Below are 20,815 nucleotides of genomic sequence, written 5' to 3' on the forward strand. Positions count from 1 at the left end.
GGAGTACAATACACAATATTACAAAATCGTGCATAGATGATCCATTCAAAATACAAGCCAGGCCAGTGGCTAATACTAGCCGGAGCACAAGAGATCCTTGTCTCTACTGTCTCAGGTTCTAGTTGTTGCTAACATTTAAGAAATTACCATTTGTCAACTTTCAACAAACTATTCAAAAAGAATATCCACAATTACATATCTGTGTGAGGCTAGATTTGCTTTGTGTCCTTCAATGAAAATAACATATCACAACAGACCGAACGTGGACACATATGTGAGAATTCAATGGTTCTCTATTAAGCCAGACATTAGAGATTTGCAAAAAAGTGTAAAACACTACCCCTCCTTTTGCTAAATTTTCTTGTTTGGAAAAAGAGTTATTTTTTCATAAAAGTATTATTTACACTAACATGTAAACATTGGGTTTATTATTTATTAATGATTAAGAAATACATAGTTTTACATTTTCCTGGCTTGAATTTCTAATAACGTTAAGTACTGATAAATGTGATATTCATAAGCAAAAGCTCTTTGGGGCCCTCGATCACTCCTGAGACTGAGAAGTTGGAGAACCACTGTTCTGGGAGTTAAAAGTTTTCTGGTCAATCGCAGGTACACGTTCAAACAAATTCTAAACCCAGCTCACTTTCTGAAGAGTCTGTGGAAGAAAACAAGAGAGTGGCCAGCTTTGGCCTGAGAAGCACTTGTTCCCAGAGAGAGAGGGAGCTGTCCTACCACCCCTCCCTACACTGGGACGGGACCACACACAAATGCTGAGATGGCATGTAGATCATTCCCACTGGGTGTTTCCAGTGGGTGCCCCGGCAATCACTTGTGAGGCCGCTGTCGTTGGCCCCCCAAGGGAAGGATCAGTAATTTGGAAAGCTATCTCTAGTTACTGTGCTCCTTCATAGAGACAATATTACAATTCTCTGGGATTCAGAATTGCTTCCCCTCCTTTAAAAACAAAAACACAAACATTTCACCAATTAGATGTTCACCAAAAATAATGATTTGTAGTATATCCAGCTATTTACAGAGAAGATCCATTTATAGAAGAACAAGGCAGTTGGAATGGATTCTAGGTGAAATCCATGATGAAGAATCCTTTTTCATTTCATTTGCTGGCCATATTGTTGAGTTAATCTTCAAAATGCATGCTGCTAAAAGGGGAAAGAACAATTGATGATTTAATTTCTAAATTTAAAAACTGTCATTTCAATGAATCACAGTGAAGCAGTCTCATTTTTAAATGAAGTGCCATCACCAGGCTCCTGGCATCCCTCCCAGCTGGTGGACTCCCCCAGCCGGGTCTCCGGGAAGATGCACTGGCCCGTCCGGCTAGCGGATTTCAGATGCTAAACCACTAGGACGAACACACACTGTAGCCTCAGAAAGAAGAGCATTCTGATTGAAGACCTAAACTAGATCTGGAGGTTCCGTTATCAGTGAATTAACTGTAGAAATGTCTAGATTGGGGAAAATGTAAGTTGATTTCTTGCTCTTGGGAATATGGTGCTTAGGGGTGTGTATGTGTGTGTGTGTGTGTGTGTGTGTTTACTTAACGGCCCTACCGTGTCCCTGATACTTTGATAATTCTCCCCTTTCTTGATTTAACTTCCTTCTTTCTCTCTCTTCTCTTTATCATTTTCTTTAACTCCTTCCAATATTTGCTTCATAAGTCAGCCCTTTTAATAACGCCTATATTTTCCAATTTCCAGAAGAATAACTGGCAGTCCTTTCTACTAGTTAATGTGTCCTCTCTTCCCTAACCACTACTCCAAACCTCAAGTGCATCCCTCCTGGCCCAGGGCACCATGCCTGCAGGTACAGCTTTCATCAGGTTGGCCTACAAGGTCACTGGCCGATCTGTCCCTTTTATTTTGAGTCATAAAGTAAGCCGGAAATACTTGTTTGTTTTTTAAACCACAACAAAACACCTGTATACGTTTTAAGTACTTTTCTAATAAGCTTGGGAAGTAACTGAGCCATTGCTTTATGATTAGCTGTAAACACTTCCTGTTGTTGAGGAAATGTGACAGCAGTGTATGGGAATAAAACTATTTGCTTTCTGTTCATTATCATTGTCCATCTTTTGACTAACTTCACGAACAAATTTAGTGTCTCAGTACCAGTTTGTCCACTTCAAAAAATCATAACTGTAAAATATAGTATGTCTTGAATAGCCATTTTTCTTCAGAAAATATGCTCTTGATTTAGCTAATTGCGGTATTACTAGTTTCAGAGATACCCTCATTGGGCACATTTTTTTCTTTAGTTTTGCCAGTAATTTTCAGAGACTCTATTTTGAATGAAATAGAACTGGAAGAATTTTATAGCTTCACTTTCAAACAATGTTCAGACTTGACGCCATTTTCCTTGCACTCTCTTGTGTGTGAGACTAGGAGTCTGTGTACTCTACTACTGCATATGTAGTGGGTGCTGGGGCTACTGCTTAGTCCTGCCCTTCAAAAGGAAGGCTTTCGTGCAGGACATGCCCTTGCCACAAGGGGCCCTGCCTCCCCCAATTGTCCACTTCCTCCCAGGGGGCAACCCCAATCCAATGGCTATTGATGTGGGGAGTACATTGGCTTGGCCCCTTGCCTAAATTCAGGACACTACCCCAGCTCCGTAGCAGGGCCTAGGCCTCTGCTCAACCCCATCCCCATGTTCCGTGTACCTTCACCCTCTGCCCTGTCCAGCTTCCCTTACTCCGTTCTCCATGCTCCCAGGAACACTCTCTCCGGGGAAGCCAATCTGAAACAGGGTAGTTTCAAGAGTCTATTGCCATTTCAGAGACCCTCTGAGGCAAGACTTTAAACCCTCTACTTGAAAGTCTTGCCTGAGTGTTAGTTACTGCACATGGAGCCAGATGGATTGGAAATGGAAAAGCCTCAAACAGGCCGGCACCCCCTTCCTACAAGCCTGAGCTCAACCCCCACCCAAAAGACCTTCAGAGCAAAAATGCTTACAGTTCACCTGTCCCCTCTACCAGGAAGGTTGGGACTTAGAGGCAAAATCAGTTTTGTCTTTCAGAAGGGTCACAGACCCTCACCCTAGAAAAAAGATACAACCATACACAGTTTTGCATACAATTCCAGAAGGATATGAACTCCTTCCCAAAAGCCCTCATGGGCTCCAATTTAAGAACTGTTGACCTATTGTGAAGGTAACAGGAACTCATGGTTTCAAACCTGTTATCCAGCATAGAAAATAAAGAGATTCTTTTTTAAGTATATAAGAAAGTCCTAATTCTTCTTCATATGATTTCATCAATAAGTTTTGAATTACCAAATATGAGACTCAACTTACATTTTCCAGAGTCATAGCTGCCGTATTTGAACTTATCCTTCTACGATATTTCTTCCTGGTACAATAGACACTGATGAGGGTGACTATCAGCATCAGGGCAAACATGGCAACGGTGGAAGATGCAGCGATGACAATGGTGTCCCGGGTAGAGCCTCTCTTCTCACACCTCTCCCCCATGTACCACCAGTCTTCCCCTGACTGACACCTGCACATCAGAATGTGACCCAGAGTTACAAGTTGATATTTCGGTCTGAAAATCTTCACCATTGAAGGTGTGGGTCAACGTTCTGGTCATTGACATATGGAACTCAACCAGAGGAGGCCAGGCAAGGCCAATGGAAAAGAAATGGAATTACTATTCATCTGGTACTCAAAACAGTGGCCCCAAGGTGGGAAAGGAAGGTGGTGCAGATAATGGAGAAAATTTAGTTCTCATGTCTCTGTCCCTCCACCTCCCCCCTGTACCCCTTGGCCAAGCTCATCCCAGAATGTCTGAGAACTATGTCTATCTAGAAAATGGGGACAGTTCCACTTCACCACACCAGACTGTTGTGAGGACTTCATAAGACATATAACTCATAAGGACTTTTTCAGGCAATTACAATATAATGTACTATTTCTTCATAAATAATTTTACTGTTCTTGTAGCTATCCAAAGTCCTAAATGGAGAGCAAAAAGTAAATACCCCATGAATGGCTATGAGATGAGAACCAACTGACCATTCATGTAAGATGTCAGTGTTTAACCCTACAATGTGGAAAGGATAAACTTTCTAACAAGAGAATGGGGAGATCTCATCCAAGTGACCCCTTACCTGCACTCGGCTTTCCCATTTTGGACAATGCAGATGCCATCGTTCTCACATGTAAAGTTCGTGCAAAGGTCCTTCATGGTAGAGGTTGGGGTTGGCTGAACTGGTGTAGAATTAAGGTGGGATATGTCTAAGGAGGGCAGAGGGAGAGTATGGATGGAAATCAGTTTGACTTTAACAGCATTTGATCTTTAAGTTTCAAAATAGATGCTTAGGTTTCACAGGCAGTGAAATAATTAAAATCGAAATCTAGATGCAAACTGAAGCTGTGGGGCTGTCAGCTGAACCACATGCTTACCTGAGCCTGAGCCTGGGCTTGCCTGAGCTACAAGGGGCCCAAGCCCTTATAACCCACTCTCGAGGGACAGACGCGGAGACCAAAGCACAGCAATGCAAGGCAGTTGAGGGGTTTGCCCAAGGTCACAGGTCTCTTGCTAGAGGGGAGCAAACTGGGGGATATCTGACACAAGCCACCAGGTCCCCTGAACAACCAGGGCTCTATTCTTTGCAGTGCTTTCTGTTGCTTGTCCTCCAAACGGGGTTGAACTGAATTGATGAACCTGTGACTTTTTCTCTGCTACAGAAGATGATTTTTCCCTCGACACAGTTATTCTTGAATAATTTTTTCCAAGAAGTATCATCTAGATTTACTCTAATTGACACTGACATAAAAATTTCATGGTTTTTAATTGCACCACCTTTCATCACAAACAAGATGCTGATTTACTGAGATGCAAGTGGGTCTTTAATAGTAAATGAGTTAAAATGGTGCCACATAAAACATGGAAACCAGCAGTATTCCTGGAAAATGTATTTATTAGGTGCCATGGGTAAGAAATTTTAAAAGGCAATAGATTAATGCTACCACTGACAAAACATATGTGTGTGCGCTTACATAGGATACAGAAAAAATATATATGCATCCTTGTATGCTCATATGTATATGTATATATGTATATATATTTGAAAAACACAATAAAGACAGTTCATTTCCAGTTTAATTTCATGTGCTGTGTAATATTTCTATTTCTGGAACCCCAGAGTGTAATTCTAGGGTATGATAGCTATACTTTCTCTTGTTTCTAAAGATTTCTGGCCTAAATTTTCCGTGGCTCCATGTGGTGGTAATTAAGTTTTTTATCCAGGAATGGTCATTGTTTTTATTTAAGTTATTTTCATATTGTTAATGATTCATACGAAAAAAAAAAAAAATCCCACTCTCATGCCCCTTTGCTCCTATACCTAAAAATGGAACCCAGAAGAACACAGTAAATAATCAATGGCCACGACAACAACAAAAATAGCTTATATAAAATTATTTTTACTGACATACCTTCCACTGTCAGTAGGATATAAACATCATCTCCTTTTATAAAATCTCTGCTTTTCAGCCTCTTGTGGGTTATAAAGACGCTGGTTCCAGAGCCCTGACCTCTTCTAAACTGAGTTCCATTAGGGAAAAAAGCCACTTCTCCCACTTTGGAAGGTCTGTCCCAAAAATAGCTTCCATTATCTGAAAAAGCAATTTATATAAATGGATTGTGTTTAGCATCATCATAGCTTTTGGTGGTAGGAAAGAACAGGCAATGTGAAACACAATTAGGATAGAGCTCAAAATAATTAAATGATGCCATTGACCTGTGATGTGTTCCCTGGCAAGTCACTGAAGCTTGTTCATTTATACTGTTCTAAAGAAAATGAGATTGCCTAGCAAGGAAGACCACATTCTGGGATTGGTGTGGACACATACCAAAAGTTTCCCGGGTGGGGTATAACACCCATACTGACCGGCCAGTATAGAAACTCCCCTGCGCATTAAAATCATTCCTTAGCTGCCCTGAGTCATAGAGAGTCCTTTTAACCAAGTTAAATCAATACGTTTCTGAGACTTTTTTTAAGTTTTATTTTTTAAGTAATCTCTACAACATGGGGAATCAAACTCATGACTCCGAGATCAAGAGTCACGTGCTCTCCCGACTGAGCCAGCCAGGCGCCCTGAGAGAGTTTTTGATATTAACATAGAACAATTCATCTCATTAGTTGAATTACTCACCTACCAGAGCAAAATCCTTCAGGAAAAGAAGACAGTGAGAAGTACTGCTTCTGGGAGAAGGTGATGACCCACCCAACTTTGAGCCATTTTCAATGGCTCATTCAGGGAAATATGTTTTGGGGAAAAAGTGAAGAAATTCTGAACATCAAGTCCCTATAATCCTGTTTGTGAATATTTCTTTTTTCCTATCAGATTAGTGGTTTCTTTTTTCCTATGTCACTGAGGTCCATTTTTTTCAAATATAGAATTCAAATTTGGCAATAATATTCACCTTGCCACAATTTCACTTTTTATTAGGTTCCCAGAGGGCAAAGGATTATTAAAATTAGAAATGTGATCATTTTGGGGGGAGGAGGAGCTGTTCCTTTTTGAGACTGGGAAGATGGGGAATGATGTCACCATTGGCAAGTCCTCCAGAACTCTTTAATAAGAAGTTATAGTCCCTTCTCAGAGCCTTCCCAACACTCCAGAGCACCCGCTCAACGTCTTCCTTCTCATCAGGAACCATCCCCTTCTACAAGAGCTGAATTGTGCTTGACAGCCCTGGTGGCAAGGGGGTGCTTATTATTACTGCCTCAGTCTTATGGCTGAGGACACTGGGGCTCCAAAAGACTATTTGCTCAGTATCACATAGCTAATGAGAAGCAAACTTTGGATTAGAACCCAGGCATGCCAGACTCTAAAACCAACACTCCTTGAACAACTGGGAATTCAGGTATGGTCAGTTGCCAAGAATAACATCAGTATCTTCTCTATTTTTCAGAGACATTCCCAACTCACATCCTGACAGTGTCCTGCCTGGGGGACTCTACCCACAACTGCTGAAGCCCTTCCCCTCAATATCTTCTGTTCCTAAAATTTGGGGCTCAATACTCCCTAGGTACCTGACCATGCAGTCTCTCATTCCCAAATCATCCATCCCTCCTAGAGCAATGATCATGTATTAACAATAAAGAAAATGAGTCACAAACCAGTGGTCATAAGTGGGTCTGTAGTTACACTCCGCTGGTTGGACATACGTTGTCGAATGTCAGGATTTTGATCCAAGAGTGTCATCGTGGCTTGTTGCCAAGGACATGGCCATTGCAATTGATCATCATTGGCTCCAGAGATCAAGTGGAAATATATTCCTGCATTAGTCGAATGGCTTAGACTCAAGTGAATCTGAAAGGCATAACCTTTAGGAGAATAAAATGGAGGGCTATAGAGAGTTCCACTTGGGCTGCCAATTAACTGTGTGAAATTCGTTATATGCCAGATATGATGAGGGCACTGTGTTTCTGAAAGATTGATGTCATCAATAGACAGGCCACCCAATGATGCACCAGCGCCTCTGACCCCTCCAAACACCACTCTGAATTTCTTGGTCATTTTCAATGTTACATGGTAAAGTTGCCAGCTTCCAATGGGTATCTCTGCAAAAGAGACATTATTATTCCAAAGCAAAGGACTGAGAATCATGTGCAAATCAACATTAGAGTTTTTAACCTTCATAGGCCAAATGATCATCCTAGAGCTATTGATGCCCACAGGTCTGCAGTAGGATCTTCTTACCTCTCCAGCACAGGCCCATTCCCTTCAAGGGAGTTCTGTGGTGTCAAACTGCTCTCTGGAATATCTGGATGCTTATCTACTTGTTTCTCAGATAGGTCACCCTTTCCCAGCGAAGGCTGACCAAACAACCACACCTAACTTAGGAGTACTCCATGCCCTATATATGAGTTACCTCCCATTCTATGTTAGCTAAACCCAACATCTACACTTGTACCCCGGATTCCTGTGAGGTTCAGCCAAAGCCTCATTTATAGTTTGATTGAAATACTTCCTTCACATGCAAAATTTTCCATCAACGTTTTGGTAGTATTAAACAAGAATCTGCCGAACCCCAGAAAGCCCACATTTACCATTTACTCCTTAGATCATTTACTAGTGACTCAATGTTATAAATATGTTAATATTTGATACCATCATCTTCCTCCCCATTCCACACTTCCCCTTTCACTATCACCTCCTACCCCTAACTAGCAGCACAGACTATGCTATCTTGTCTTATTTTCTTATATCACACACCCAAATAAGAAGCAGCAATACATTTTAAAAATTTCAGAATCCCCCAGGTAGAGACCAGCTCAGGAATTCATGTCGAACTAGTAGTTAATACAATGACTTAAAACTTGAATATATTGGCACTTACTGTGAAACACAATTATGTGAAAATAACTTAGAAATATCCAAATTACAGAAAATACTATTATCTACGGGTAGACTCTGGACTGAACAAAAATCTTTCATGAGCACTTCCACTACATTAAGATCAGATCAGCACCATCCGTTTAAATTCTGGACTCCTAAGCACGTTTCTTCTTTTTTTTTTTTTTTAAAGATTTTATTTATTTGTTTGACAGAGAGATAGTGAGAGCAGGAACACAAGCAGGGGGAGTGGGAGAGGGAGAGGGAGAAGCGGGCTTCCTGCCGAGCAGGGAGCCCAATGTGGGACTTGATCCCAGGACCCTGGGATCATGACCTGAGCCGAAGGCAGACGCTTAACGACTGAGCCACCCAGGCGAGCCATCCAGGTGCCCCTCCTCCTATGTATTTTTATTACCTGCCAAGAACTGACCTCCTCAGTGCCACAGACTTAGAGTTAAGATTGCTTCACTCTGAACTGAGACAATAAGAATGTTGATACTGTACCTTTTATTTCCTCCACAAGCGTTAAAGTACCAACCACATTGTCTGCAGGATACTCCCTGGTGTAGATGTTCAGTTGGTCGTTTTCACTTCCAGTGTTATATAAATAAAATTGCAAGCACTGAAATCCTCTTTTAGGGTATAATGTTCGACTTTCCAGCAGGGCCGTGGCCCCCACGCTTACAGAGCTACTGTTGAAATGCATGAAGAAACCAGAACCTGTTCAGAAAACAAAAGCAGAATTGACAAAGCAGATACGAGATATAGGCATGCATCTACTTAGTACCCACTGCGGGCAGAGCACTGTGCTGGGTATTTAAGTACAGTTCCACGAGCAGGCGGTTGATAAAAGAGATCTTGGGCCACCTTTTCCTTACTATAGCTTTCAAACTCAGAAAAAAGTATCACCTTCTTGGCCTCGTGTCTCTCTCCCTCTCTCTCTCTCTCTCTCATCTTCTCCCTCCCTCCTTTCCTTCCTCCTTCCTTCTGGCCTATGGAGGACCACTATCCACTATCCAAATCTGCATTTTAAAAGAAAAGGGTATTTTTATTGACATATATTTGACATAGAGCATTGTGTAAATTTAAGGTGTACGACATGTTAATTCGATACATTTATATACTGTAATATGATTGCCACTGTAGCAGTAATCAGCAACCTCTAACATGTCACATAATTATCATTTCTTTTTTTGTGGTCGGAATAATTAAGTTCTAGTCTCTCAGTAAGTTTAGTGATTAGAATATAATATTGCTGTCTATATTCCCTGCACGGTGCATTAGATCTCCAGGGCTTCTTTACTACTCGTTGCAAGTCCGTACCCTTAACATCTGCCTTCCTGCCCCCAGCCCTCCAAGAAAGAAAAAGAAAAGGAAAAGCACTCTTCACTGTTAGGGACCCCAACCACTGCCTGGACTGGCTGAGCTGTCATGCAATGACCCTGAGTTCTGAAGTCTAGTCGTACATCTTTGCTGCCAGGAATGAGCAAATAAATAAAAATGGAGTACTTGTAGCCAAATAAATGATTGTTTAATTTAAAACAAAATTATGATGGAAAAGGATACTCATCTGAATAAAATTAAATAAATTGTACTTTGTCTCTTCATTTTCAGGACTTTTATAACAGGGAGGTGTAATCACAACCAACTGAAATTCTGAAACGGATTAATTTACAGGCTTGTGCTGTTCACTGGAAAGTCCCTTGTATCTCGTGAGCTTTGAGAAAACCACCCCGCTACCCTGGACATAAGAGCCCTTCCAGGAGGTACAGTCCCCTCCTGCTGTGGGCACAGACAGGGAGAGGCTTCACAGAGCCCAGCTCTGACTTATAGAAAGAAGAGAAAAGTAAAGAGGAAAAGCAAAGAAATGAGCCATGTCCTTATAAGGCATAGAACTGTATCCTTAGTAGCAACCGAATGGGTTATCATTAATAATTCAGATAGAAATTAGGGATAAAATCCCAGTCTTTCATAGCAAAGGAAAATGCTGGGGTCACCAAGTGTAAAATCCAGAAGTATCTCACTCCTGTTACCTTTGCACTGGCCCATGCTGGAATGATCGCTCTCGGGCCCTCTGGGAACCTGGGACACCCATTGCCAGTCAGCATTATCATCTGAACTTTGAATCATACCACACACATTTTCCAGTTCAAAACTGCATGAGTCCATAAAGCTCAGGGAAGTGGCTACAAAAGTAAAATGACAATTATTGCCACTCCTCCGACATGATAATCCAAGTAATAAAAACCGAGTTCGTCACGGAAGTACTAGGAATACCAGGATGGCATTAAAGGGGACACCTTGCTGATTCTGGGGGTTGAAGACTTCTCGATATCTGCAAAACCAAGGGATTGATCAACTCTGTGTATCTGAATAAGCTGTCTGCCCCAAAACATTTTTCTTTAATCATCTAATGTATAGGAACCTGAGTCTACACTCCTCTAGTTACCCAGATTATTAAACTGCAACACAGATTATTTGATCCCATTTGTATGACGGCTCTTCATTCAAAACATTGACATGGGGCATGTTACTATAGGCCCCAATTTGTGTTTAGATCTGAAGGCCAGATCTTCTGAGAAGAAAAATGTGGCTTCTAAGCTGTGGATTGGGATTTGGGTGCTCTTATGTTGTTGTTGTTTTGCTTAATATCAAACTTCTACTATAAAATCATAATTATCAAACAACTATCAAACCATCATTTCAGAAAAGCCAGCAATGCTCAGCAAAATGGTACAGCACGTAATTTTTCCTACACGGCAGAGAGACACAGAAGGCATTTCAAAGAACCTGCCACATACTGCAGTTATATAGTCGATTCAACTTTAAGAGATCTGAGTCACTGAAATCCATTCGTTGGCCGATCACATCCATGAAGTCTGAGATTCTTGTGACAATTGTTGGCTCTGTTCCATTCTGGAAAGCAGTCTTACTGTAGTGCATTACAGAGGTGTAATCATAGGGAACATTCAAGGAGTCTGATTCTTGGTCATTGTAGGTGTTAAAATTGTGCTCTCTGCCTAAATGATAAATTTGAAAAGATCTTTAATTACTTGATGCTCACAACACTTAGCTTACCTTCTTCTAAGTTTCCATTACTGCCCAAGGTTGGACATTAACATTTAGTGTAAGGCTCTAAGAACAGCTAATAGAAAGGTAGATGTCTGTGTCTCAAAGGTGGTGTCGGGACAGTCAGGATCACTGGCAGGTGCTGACGGGAGGGTGGGGGCACCCACAATAGATGGAGATGGAGGTAAGAGGCCTTTGAGAGGCGTGGTGGGGAAGCACCTGGGAATGATAGCACAGACAGGAGTCATCAGAAGGAAAAGACGTAGCCGGGGATTTCATGGTTACTGGAATATGTGTGTAAGTTATACGGTACGCAAATACCTTTAGAGAGGATACCTAGTTGCTTAGGATCACACTAACGGGCAATGGATGGCCACTTGAAATGGGATGATTTTGTGGAAATAGTGAGGTGGATCTGGTCTCTAAAGCTTACAGAAGTAAAACATCAAGACATCAGTTTTTCCATTATTAAGAGTTGGCAAGAGATGGCACATGCTTAGAAATTCAGTTTTTAACAGAAAAAAGACTGTAAGAAAACAAAAGAAATGTACCTGACATAACTCTGTCCCACATTATGCTGACATAATCATCCCGGTCAGAACGTGACTGCTCATGCCAGAATCCCAGTGCGTGGAGGAACTCGTGTTGGACCGTTGCTATTCTGTCGCAGTTTTGCCCGATGGAGAGTTGTTGCTTCCCCACGTGCCTGTTTCCCACTGAAGACCAGCAACTTACAGGAGAGTTCACAGGACAGGGGGAGAGGGTGTTCTGATGATGGCTCAGAGTAAAATCCCCAGGGCCCAGTCCACTCAGTTACCCACCTAGATCCTTCACTCTTATAATCAGGACATCGCATTTCTCTCTTAACCCTGACAAGCTATGAGAAACCTTACAGACCAGATGATATTTGGAGATCTGGCCCTGGCATCAACTATTACATAGGAGCAAGTCATCCCCCAATCAACCTAGTCCTGATTTTTTCCTGGAAATTTCTAAGTTTTTCACATTGTCTTTGGTATGTGGATGACTGCTAATAAGGTTTTTATAGGTATAGCAAGCACGCAGAATTGCTGAGCTCTGGGCAAATAACACTGTCAGTTTAACTCAAGTAGTAAGTGTAGTTAGGTTAAAATAAATTGAGATACACATACGTGCACACATACACGCACGCACCTACACACGTGTTTTACCGGAAGAGGGAAAGAAGGAGGATGTCAGCTACAAACGACTGAAGTTCCCTGAGTTGTGGGATGGATGGCACGCAATCCCACCCTCCTGGTCTTAATATGGTTGCATGCATGAAAATATTATTTTTAGGGGCGCCTGGGTGGCTCAGTCATTAAGTGTCTGCCTTCGGCTCAGGTCATGATCCCAGGGTCCTGGGATAAAGCCCCTCATCGGGCTCCCTGCTCCGCGGGGAGCCTGCTTCTCCCTCTCCCTCTGCCCCTGCTTGTGTTCCCTCTCTCGCTGTCTCTCTCTCTCTCTGTCAAATAAATAAATAAAATCTTTAAAAAATATATATTATATTTATAGCTAGAGACACTAAATGCTGTTTGTCTTTTACTCTCCAGCAAATGGCTGAGGAAGCCCCCCACCCACCTCAAGGTCAGGGCCTAGGACAATTGCTGGAACAGGTCACAGCTGCAACGTTCTCATTTGAACCCCTAGAAGACAAATTCTCCACCTTACCCGCTGCCCTTAAACACTGATATATAGTTAGCTTCTCCAGCCCAAGGCTTGAAGTCAATGCATGATTTTAGGCGATAACGTTCAAATGCATTAAGGATAACTCCCTTTGCGTTCATTTCTGATGGAAGAAAACCAACAAAAAATACACTTATTAAAATGATCACCATTGAACGATTCACCATGGAAACAGGCTATGCAATATATTATTTATGAGTCAGTCCCTTCGTGAATGTGTAGCGTTTTATCTTTACCAAATTTAGTATTCTGTACAAATTAAGTATGTATCGTATACAAGATTTGATTATTCTTCAAATCCCTGATTTTGCCCCATTTTTATTTCTCTGGAACCTTTAAAGAGTACATTACAGAACAACAAAAAAGACATTTCCTTACCTCAGAGAACATACACCTTGGATCACAGGCAGCCAAAGTGAACACTCACTGTCACAGGCTTCATCTGAGAAGGTATAGTATGTATTTAAAGCCCCACAGCAGAGCTTTTAATTTGAGGACCTTGAGATGGGAGAGTCCCTGAATATGTTTGTTTTTTTTTTTTTTTTTAAGATTTTATTTATTTGCGAGAGAGACAATGAGAGACAGAGAGCATGAGAGGGAGGAGGGTCAGAGGGAGAAGCAGACTCCCTGCTGAGCAGGGAGCCCGATGTGGGACTCGATCCCGGGACTCCAGGATCATGACCTGAGCCGAAGGCAGTCGCTTAACCAACTGAGCCACCCAGGCACCACCCTGAATATGTTTGTATGTGAAGTATCTACATCTGTATTTATATCATCTATATCTGTTCTGTATCTATATCATCTATCATCTATATCTGTGTCCGTCTATATCTATATCCGCAAAGTGTGTTTCCTGGGGAGACTGTTCGTGAGCTTCTCAAGTGAGTTCAGGGCCCAAATTAGGCTTAAGAACCATTGCTTCAGGGGCGCCTGGCTGGCTCAGTTGGTTAAGCGTCTGACAGAATTTCTTCTATCATCTCCTCATTAATCTCCTTACTTTCTTTTTGCCTCACTAATGATACATCTTCTACACTGCAACTAGCAGGATCACAATCTCACATCCACGTTAAAACCGTCGGAGGTCCCACATCACCATCAGTAGGCACACCAAGTTCTTTAACGTGGGAAACACTCAAGCCTTTCCAATCCAGATCCTGCCTACCTGTTCAACCTCATTAACTCCCCACCTCCAATCTAAATTCCAGTTAAGGGTTTTCTCCTTTCCTCATGCCTCTGCACATAGTAACTCATCTGCCTAGAGCACCCTTCCCTTGCCATCAGAGGGGGTACTGCCCACACAATGCCTTTCTGCAGATTACAAAGAAGCACCTCGTCTGGGCAGATGCAGCAAGTGTTGATTTGGCAGGTAGATAAATAGCACTTCATGCAAAGTAACAAATGCGTCTTGATGAACAAAATGCAAACTTGATTTCAGTCCCCCTTTACCCCCGACCCAGGCACTGATGTATTGTGTATAACTTGCATAATTTTCATGGCCGCCCTGCTGCAGTGTCAGCTGCTTCCTGTTGCATATGCCTTTATATCTAGGTTGAGTTCAATGCCCCTCCAACGTGCCCCCATAGCTTTTGAACTTATCACTAAGCAAAATGTTTATTCCATTCTATTATAATTAACTCTTGGCATATCTGAATCTCCACTGAAATGTATGAACTTTAAGAAAAGTTTCCCAAAAGACGGTTCCCAAAGTGATTCTGGTAACTGGCACCATAAATAAAATGAGGACCATGTTTACAGTTTTCCATTACAATTAAATTTCTTCTATAGAAAAGCTGTCCTTAATTTTGGATTGGATTCTTCTGACTTTTTACTATTGAAATTTTCTTTATTTTATGAAAAGATGATGATAAAGATAGTGGGTTCTTGTAGTTGGGTAAGTTCCTGACTTGGTAAAATAAAATGTTGGTAAACATTTTATTTGGTAAACTCAGTCTCCCCGCTGAGTAGGGAACCCAATGCGGGACTCGATCCCAGGACCCCGGGATCATGACCTGAGCCAAAGGCAGATGCTTAACCGACTGAGCCACCCTGCTGAGGAGTTTCAAGCCGGGAAGTGAAATGGTGTCATTGCCTGTTTAAAAGATCACTTGGCTGTGGGGGGGATGGGAGGTGGGGACAGGGTGGAAAAGATTATAGGGGAGCAATATTTGAAATAGAAAGACAAATAAGGAGAAAAATGGGTTATTTGGGGCACGCATTGCAGACAGAAATGGCAGAATTGCTAATGGATTTAGGCCAGGTCCTAAAATATTTTTTTTGTTTCATGTTTTTACCTTGTATGTAAAATCTGAACATATAAGAAACCACTACTTTCAAATAAAGACTAATTCCCTGACTTTTATGTCCCCAGCACCCAATACAGAGTAGGCTCTCCATAAATGTTGGTTGCATTAATCCCTTTCTTGGTCAGAATTCAGCAACTATTTCAGACAAAATCATTTAGGTTCTTTTCATTATTCATTTTGCTTATTTTTATAAGTAAATGTTCATGGGCCCATAAAGCAACAAACCCTTAAAGACCATGCGAGCTCACCCTTGAAAATATTGTGATTATAGGGCACCTGGGTGGCTCAGTCAGTTGGGCATCTGTTTTCAGCTCAGGTCATGATCCCAGGGTCTTGGGATCAAGCCCCACATCGGGCTCCCTGCTCAGTGGGGAGCCTGCTTCTCTCTCTCCCTCAGCCTGCCATTCCCCCTGCTTGTGCTCTCTCTCTCTCTGTCAAATGAATGGATAAAATCTTGAAAGAAAGAAAGAAAGAAAGAGAGAGAGAGAGAGAGGGAGAGGGAGGGAGGGAGGAAGGAAGGAAGGAGAAGAAAGAAACAAAGAAACAAAGAAAGAAAATACTGTGATTATATTCTGTCAGGAACATACATCAGTTACACATACTCCAAGGTATATACTAACCCAAGCTATCTTCTAGAACATATGGAATGGTATGAGGCCATCTGTATTCTCCAACGATAGAATTTCTATCTTGTGCCTGTCAAAAATAAATGTGAAGGGTTAATTTGATGAATCAGGCAAAAACTTGGGAAACAATGAATAGTTAATCAAGAAATAAATGAAATTTAAAATGCAAGAAAATAAGTAAGTTTATGCAGGATACATTTAATGGTAGTGGAGGGTTGCTCTGGTTCTGAGGTGGGAATAACACTTGGTATGTTCTAATCTGTTTTGAGGCCAGTAGCCTCATGAATTAGGAGAAAAAAGAGATGATAAGAGAGAAGTGGGGGAGATGGAAGGACAGATAGGCAGGAGTTAAATTATGCAGGTCTTGAAGGCTGTGGGTAAATTTGGATATTATTCTACATGCAGTAGGAAGTTGTTGAAGAGTTTTGTTGTTGTTGTTTTTTTTTTAAAGATTTTATCTCTTTATTTGAGATAGAGAGAGAGAGCAGGAGCAGGGGAGCAGAGGGAGAGGAAGAAGCAGTCTCCCCGCTGAGTAGGGAGCCCGATGCAGGACTCGATCCCAGGACCCCGGGATCATGACCTGAGCCAAAGGCAGATGCTTAACCGACTGAGCCACCCTGCTGAAGAGTTTCAAGCCGGGAAGTGAAATGGTGCCATTGCCTGTTTAAAAGACCACTTTGCTGTGGGGGGGGGGGATGGGAGGTGGGGACAGGGTGGAAAAGATTATAGGGGAGCAATATTTGAAATAGAAAGACAAAGTAGGAGAAAAGTGGGTTATTTGGGGCATGCGTTGCAGACAGGAATGGCAGAACTTGCTAATGGATCAGATGCTGGGGTGAGAGAAAGGGCAGAAGCAAAGGTGACTCCTGGAGTTTTTACTCATTCAGGGGAGTAGGGGGATGACTTTGCTAAGAGGGAAGATCTGGGAGGAGCAGTTTGCATGAAAAATCTGAGTTCAGTTTAGGACACCTTACATTTGAGGTTCCTCATAGACACAAAAACGGAACTGACAAATTGGCACCTGGATAGACCAGTCTGGAGTGCAGCAGAAGGAATGAATGAGAGCCACACATTTGGAGTCATCAGCATAGAGATGACATGTCAAACCCTGTCACAAGGTGAGATCAAGAAGGAGAGTACAGATAGAAGAGCCCAAGACCAACCATTGGATACTGCAGCTCTGCTTCTTGAGTTGAAATTCCCAGTGGAGGTTTGACTTAAACTATCTGTAAGGTACCTATGTTCATCTGTGCGCCATGTACTCTTCATGCATAGATTTGGGAGGATCTTTACTTGGCGACACTATCTTTAGCTGTCAGGATAGAAGTCACAAAATCTATCTTTTATGGTAAAAAGCCCGATTCATTGACGTTTACAAATTCATTTTAATTTTGCTTCAACTAGATTAAATCAGTGAGGTTTCTATTTAAAAATGAAAACATCATATTGTTCCAATAATGAAAATCCATCAGATCAATAAGACCAAGGCATACATGGTGGGTGATGGTGGCATTGACCACACAGAAATCTGAGGAATGGCTGATGAAGGCACTATTATGGGAGTCTCTCAGAGTATAATGTATTCATTGAATAAATCTGTCACCAGGACTCGGTACCCTTAGAGATAGTTGGGCTTAACAAAGCCCATGTTGCCCAATCATACTCAGATATTCTGTATTTTGGTTTGCAGTAATTAACAGAAGATTCTTCCTTGCTTTGTTTCAACTCACCCCATCAAGTCTGATGTCCCCCTCAAAAAGATCCAGTCCCAAATCTAAGAGGGAAGATAAAAATTCATGTTAGCAAACTGGATTCGAACTCTCCACTTAATAAAAAATGTAAAAAAAAATCCACAAACCTTCATTGATATCAAATATATCTTGATCGAGTCCACCATCTACATCTTTAACTAAAGGAACAAAGAAAACCACATTGAACATTATGTTTATGAAAGAAGACAATCTTCATCAATTACTAAATTAAAAGTAAGTAAGGTTCTTTTGCCTCAGTAAGTGACTACTCGGTTCTGATTCAATGTACACTGATTGACTGATTGACTGATGGAGAACAGGTTCTGATTCAATATACATTGATTGATTGATTGATTGGTTGATTGACTGAGAACCTCTCATGAGCCAGGCTTGGGGCTATGGGGCTTTTGCATATATGCTCTTATCTTAACCATGTACCTTGAATGCCAGATGACTTCAGGAATAAGAAATTGGTCACTCTATATAATATTAAACTTAATTTTAAAGACTAGACTAGATGATTAGATTAAATAGGAAGTAAATGTTTAAATTTGGTCAAACCAGTCCAATCTGCCCAATATATCCCTTGCTAGTAACATACCTTGGAACTCTGAAGCAAAATTCCTAATTTAAATTTGAATTACTCTTTTAAGTTACAAAGGAGTGGATTATATAGCCAAATCTCTAAGTGTACAACAGAATAGGATGGACATCAGGTCTATCTGAGTTTATACAAAATAGCAAAAGTAATAATAGCAAGCATTGATGGGATGTCTTGTGTTAGTCACTGTGTTTAGACTTTCCTATATCACCATTTATTTTTTTGCTTGGTATGTGGAACCCTGGAACAGGAACAATAAAACATTCCTCAATAAATCAAAAGAAGGCAGTGTTTGATTAAAGTTCAAAGCATTATAAAATTATGCTTATGCAATTATGCATTGCGCTTCACATTAAATGTGTCCTTAGTTCTTCTGTTTTGTTGTTCTATTATCCACATAACTTTCTTTTACTATAACTTGGAGCAAAAACTCAAAATAGACTCACCAAAGTTTTCTTGAGTTGGCTGAAAAACAAACACATAAAAAAAAAGGCATTATTATGACGCCCATGACATAATGATCTTCTTGGTTCCAATTTATATCTAGTAATTTGTGGGTTTGTTTGTTTGTTTTTTAGATTTTATTTATTTATTTGACAGAGAGATAGAGAGCCCTAGTAGGCAGAGTGGCAGGTGGAGAGAGAGGGAGAAGCAGGCTCTCAGATGAGCAGGGAGCTGGATGCGGGGCTCGATCCCAGGACCCTGGGATCATGACCTGAGCCGAAGGCAGCTGCTTAACCGACTGAGCCACCCAGGCGCCCAAAATTGTGTGTTTTTTTTATTAATATTATGTATTACTTTCTGGCTTATATCCAAGACAGCTAATTTGGAGTCTATAATAACTTTCTGACCAAAGGGTCTTCTTATTTCATATAAAAAAAATGAAACTGGCTGTTATATGAATTTGAAGGTGAAAGAAACAAGAAACCAATTTCACAGATTGAAAAGAAGGCAGAACATAAGACTCCAGCCCTCAGATAAACATTCACCTTAAACATGATTCTCTAAAGGATTCAGGGAGCAATGTTTGAAAAACCTAATAATTTATCCTCATCGTTGAAACATTATTGTAATTTATTACAATCCCTTCTAAGGAAATTTTATCGAAGACCTCATTAATCATGTTTTTTTTCACATTTTTCTCAACACTCTGCTTTCAAAGACAATACCAAATGTTTAAGGTAAAAAAAATTCAATGGGTATACTTTGCAATTAAAAAAAAAAACTTTAAAAAATATAGCAACCTTCTGAAAATAGGTTCTACAAGTGATCACATGAAAAACCCAGAATACCCGCACAATAGAAAAACGTAAGTAAACCTGAGAAATGTCTTAGTGGAGTCTAGTGAAAAAGCTCATGGGCCTGGCAGACAGTAGGTGTGGGTCATATTCCTGGTTCCACCAACTCAGAGTAAGTCAGCTCACCCTCCTGAAACTCAGACTGTCTGTAAAACTGGTTAATATGGCTTACATAGACAAATACCAGAAGCCTATGGACTGTTTGGCAGCAGTGGGAATGAACTGATTGGATAGTTTACCCTTCTTTTTGACGTTAACAAGTGCCCTATTTGTCTCACACAGAGGAATACCAAGGCACCCAATGGAAAAGCATTGGTGCATAACTGCAATTTTAATGTGTCTTAAATGGTGTCTCTTGTTCTCAATGCTGTAGATCCCATTTACAGAATATCAACTCAATATAATCACTTATTTTTAAATCCCAACTAAAGTCCGCCCCCTCTCCCCAAGGCATTTGAAACTTCATTTAAAACCCTGAGCTGGTCTGTGGTACAAACTACCTGTCACTGTAGCAAGATTGGTCGAAATGGACAAAGAAGCAGAAGAGAAACCCCATGCTACAAAACTGTAAGCGTTTGCTTTGCCAGTGACATTCATCATTCACTCCACTCGTGTCTCATGTCACGATAACAGCAAAATGCATTTCACTCAGCAGTAAAAATGGAATGGCTGTCACATTTCGCATTTTCCATGTTATCAAAAGAAAACTTGCTACACAAAAATGAAACTGAGAGAAATATATAACTTTATGTCAATGTCCCCGACTCTTTCCCCCTGGGGGGCTTTTTCTCACTCCCTATGACCCTGCCTGTCCCTTGCTGGCCCCCAAAGAAACACTCCTTTCATTAATGTTTTGAAATTCCTAAAAAACAAGAAATGGACAAACAGGCAATCGGCCCCCAATTTTTCTAATCATTTTCCAAACATTGTTTCCTTACCAAGCCAGGAACCACGAGGAGAATGGCAGAGAACAGAAACCAAGGCAGATACCATGAATCCATGTTATCACTTCCAGTTGGAACCGCAAACTATGAAAGTCAGAATAGCATTTACTCTTTAAAAGGTAAACATCATAACTTCTAGCCTTTGATCTCAA

The 20,815-nt window shown here is 41.0% G+C and overlaps 1 protein-coding gene across 1 annotated transcript; it reads right to left on the reverse strand.

Annotated features, from left to right (window-relative positions):
* Positions 1–1,148: 1,148 nt before the first annotated feature.
* Positions 1,149–20,720, reverse strand: MEP1B (meprin A subunit beta). Its single transcript, XM_036090970.2, has 15 exons — positions 20,658–20,720; positions 18,868–18,886; positions 17,928–17,972; positions 17,800–17,843; positions 16,064–16,139; positions 13,126–13,243; positions 11,988–12,166; positions 11,169–11,387; positions 10,401–10,553; positions 8,872–9,087; positions 7,149–7,592; positions 5,458–5,637; positions 4,128–4,254; positions 3,313–3,517; positions 1,149–1,163 (listed from the first exon to the last, which is right to left on the reverse strand). The coding sequence occupies exons 1-15, from the start codon at positions 20,718–20,720 to the stop codon at positions 1,149–1,151; spliced, it is 2,103 nt and encodes a 700-aa protein (XP_035946863.1).
* Positions 20,721–20,815: the final 95 nt, after the last annotated feature.

Source organism: Halichoerus grypus, chromosome 13 (assembly GCF_964656455.1).
Source record: "Halichoerus grypus chromosome 13, mHalGry1.hap1.1, whole genome shotgun sequence".
Lineage (NCBI taxonomy): Eukaryota > Metazoa > Chordata > Mammalia > Carnivora > Phocidae > Halichoerus > Halichoerus grypus.

Coding starts and splice junctions, on each gene's coding strand:
- MEP1B (XM_036090970.2), bottom strand. CDS start 20,720: ATGGATTCATGGTATCTGCCTTGGTTTCTGTTCTCTGCCATTCTCCTC. Junction 17,844..17,927: donor TATATTTGATATCAATGAAG/GTTTGTGGATTT, acceptor CTTCCCTCTTAG/ATTTGGGACTGGATCTTTTT. Junction 12,167..13,125: donor TCAGTGTTTAAGGGCAGCGG/GTAAGGTGGAGA, acceptor CTCTCCTGTAAG/TTGCTGGTCTTCAGTGGGAA.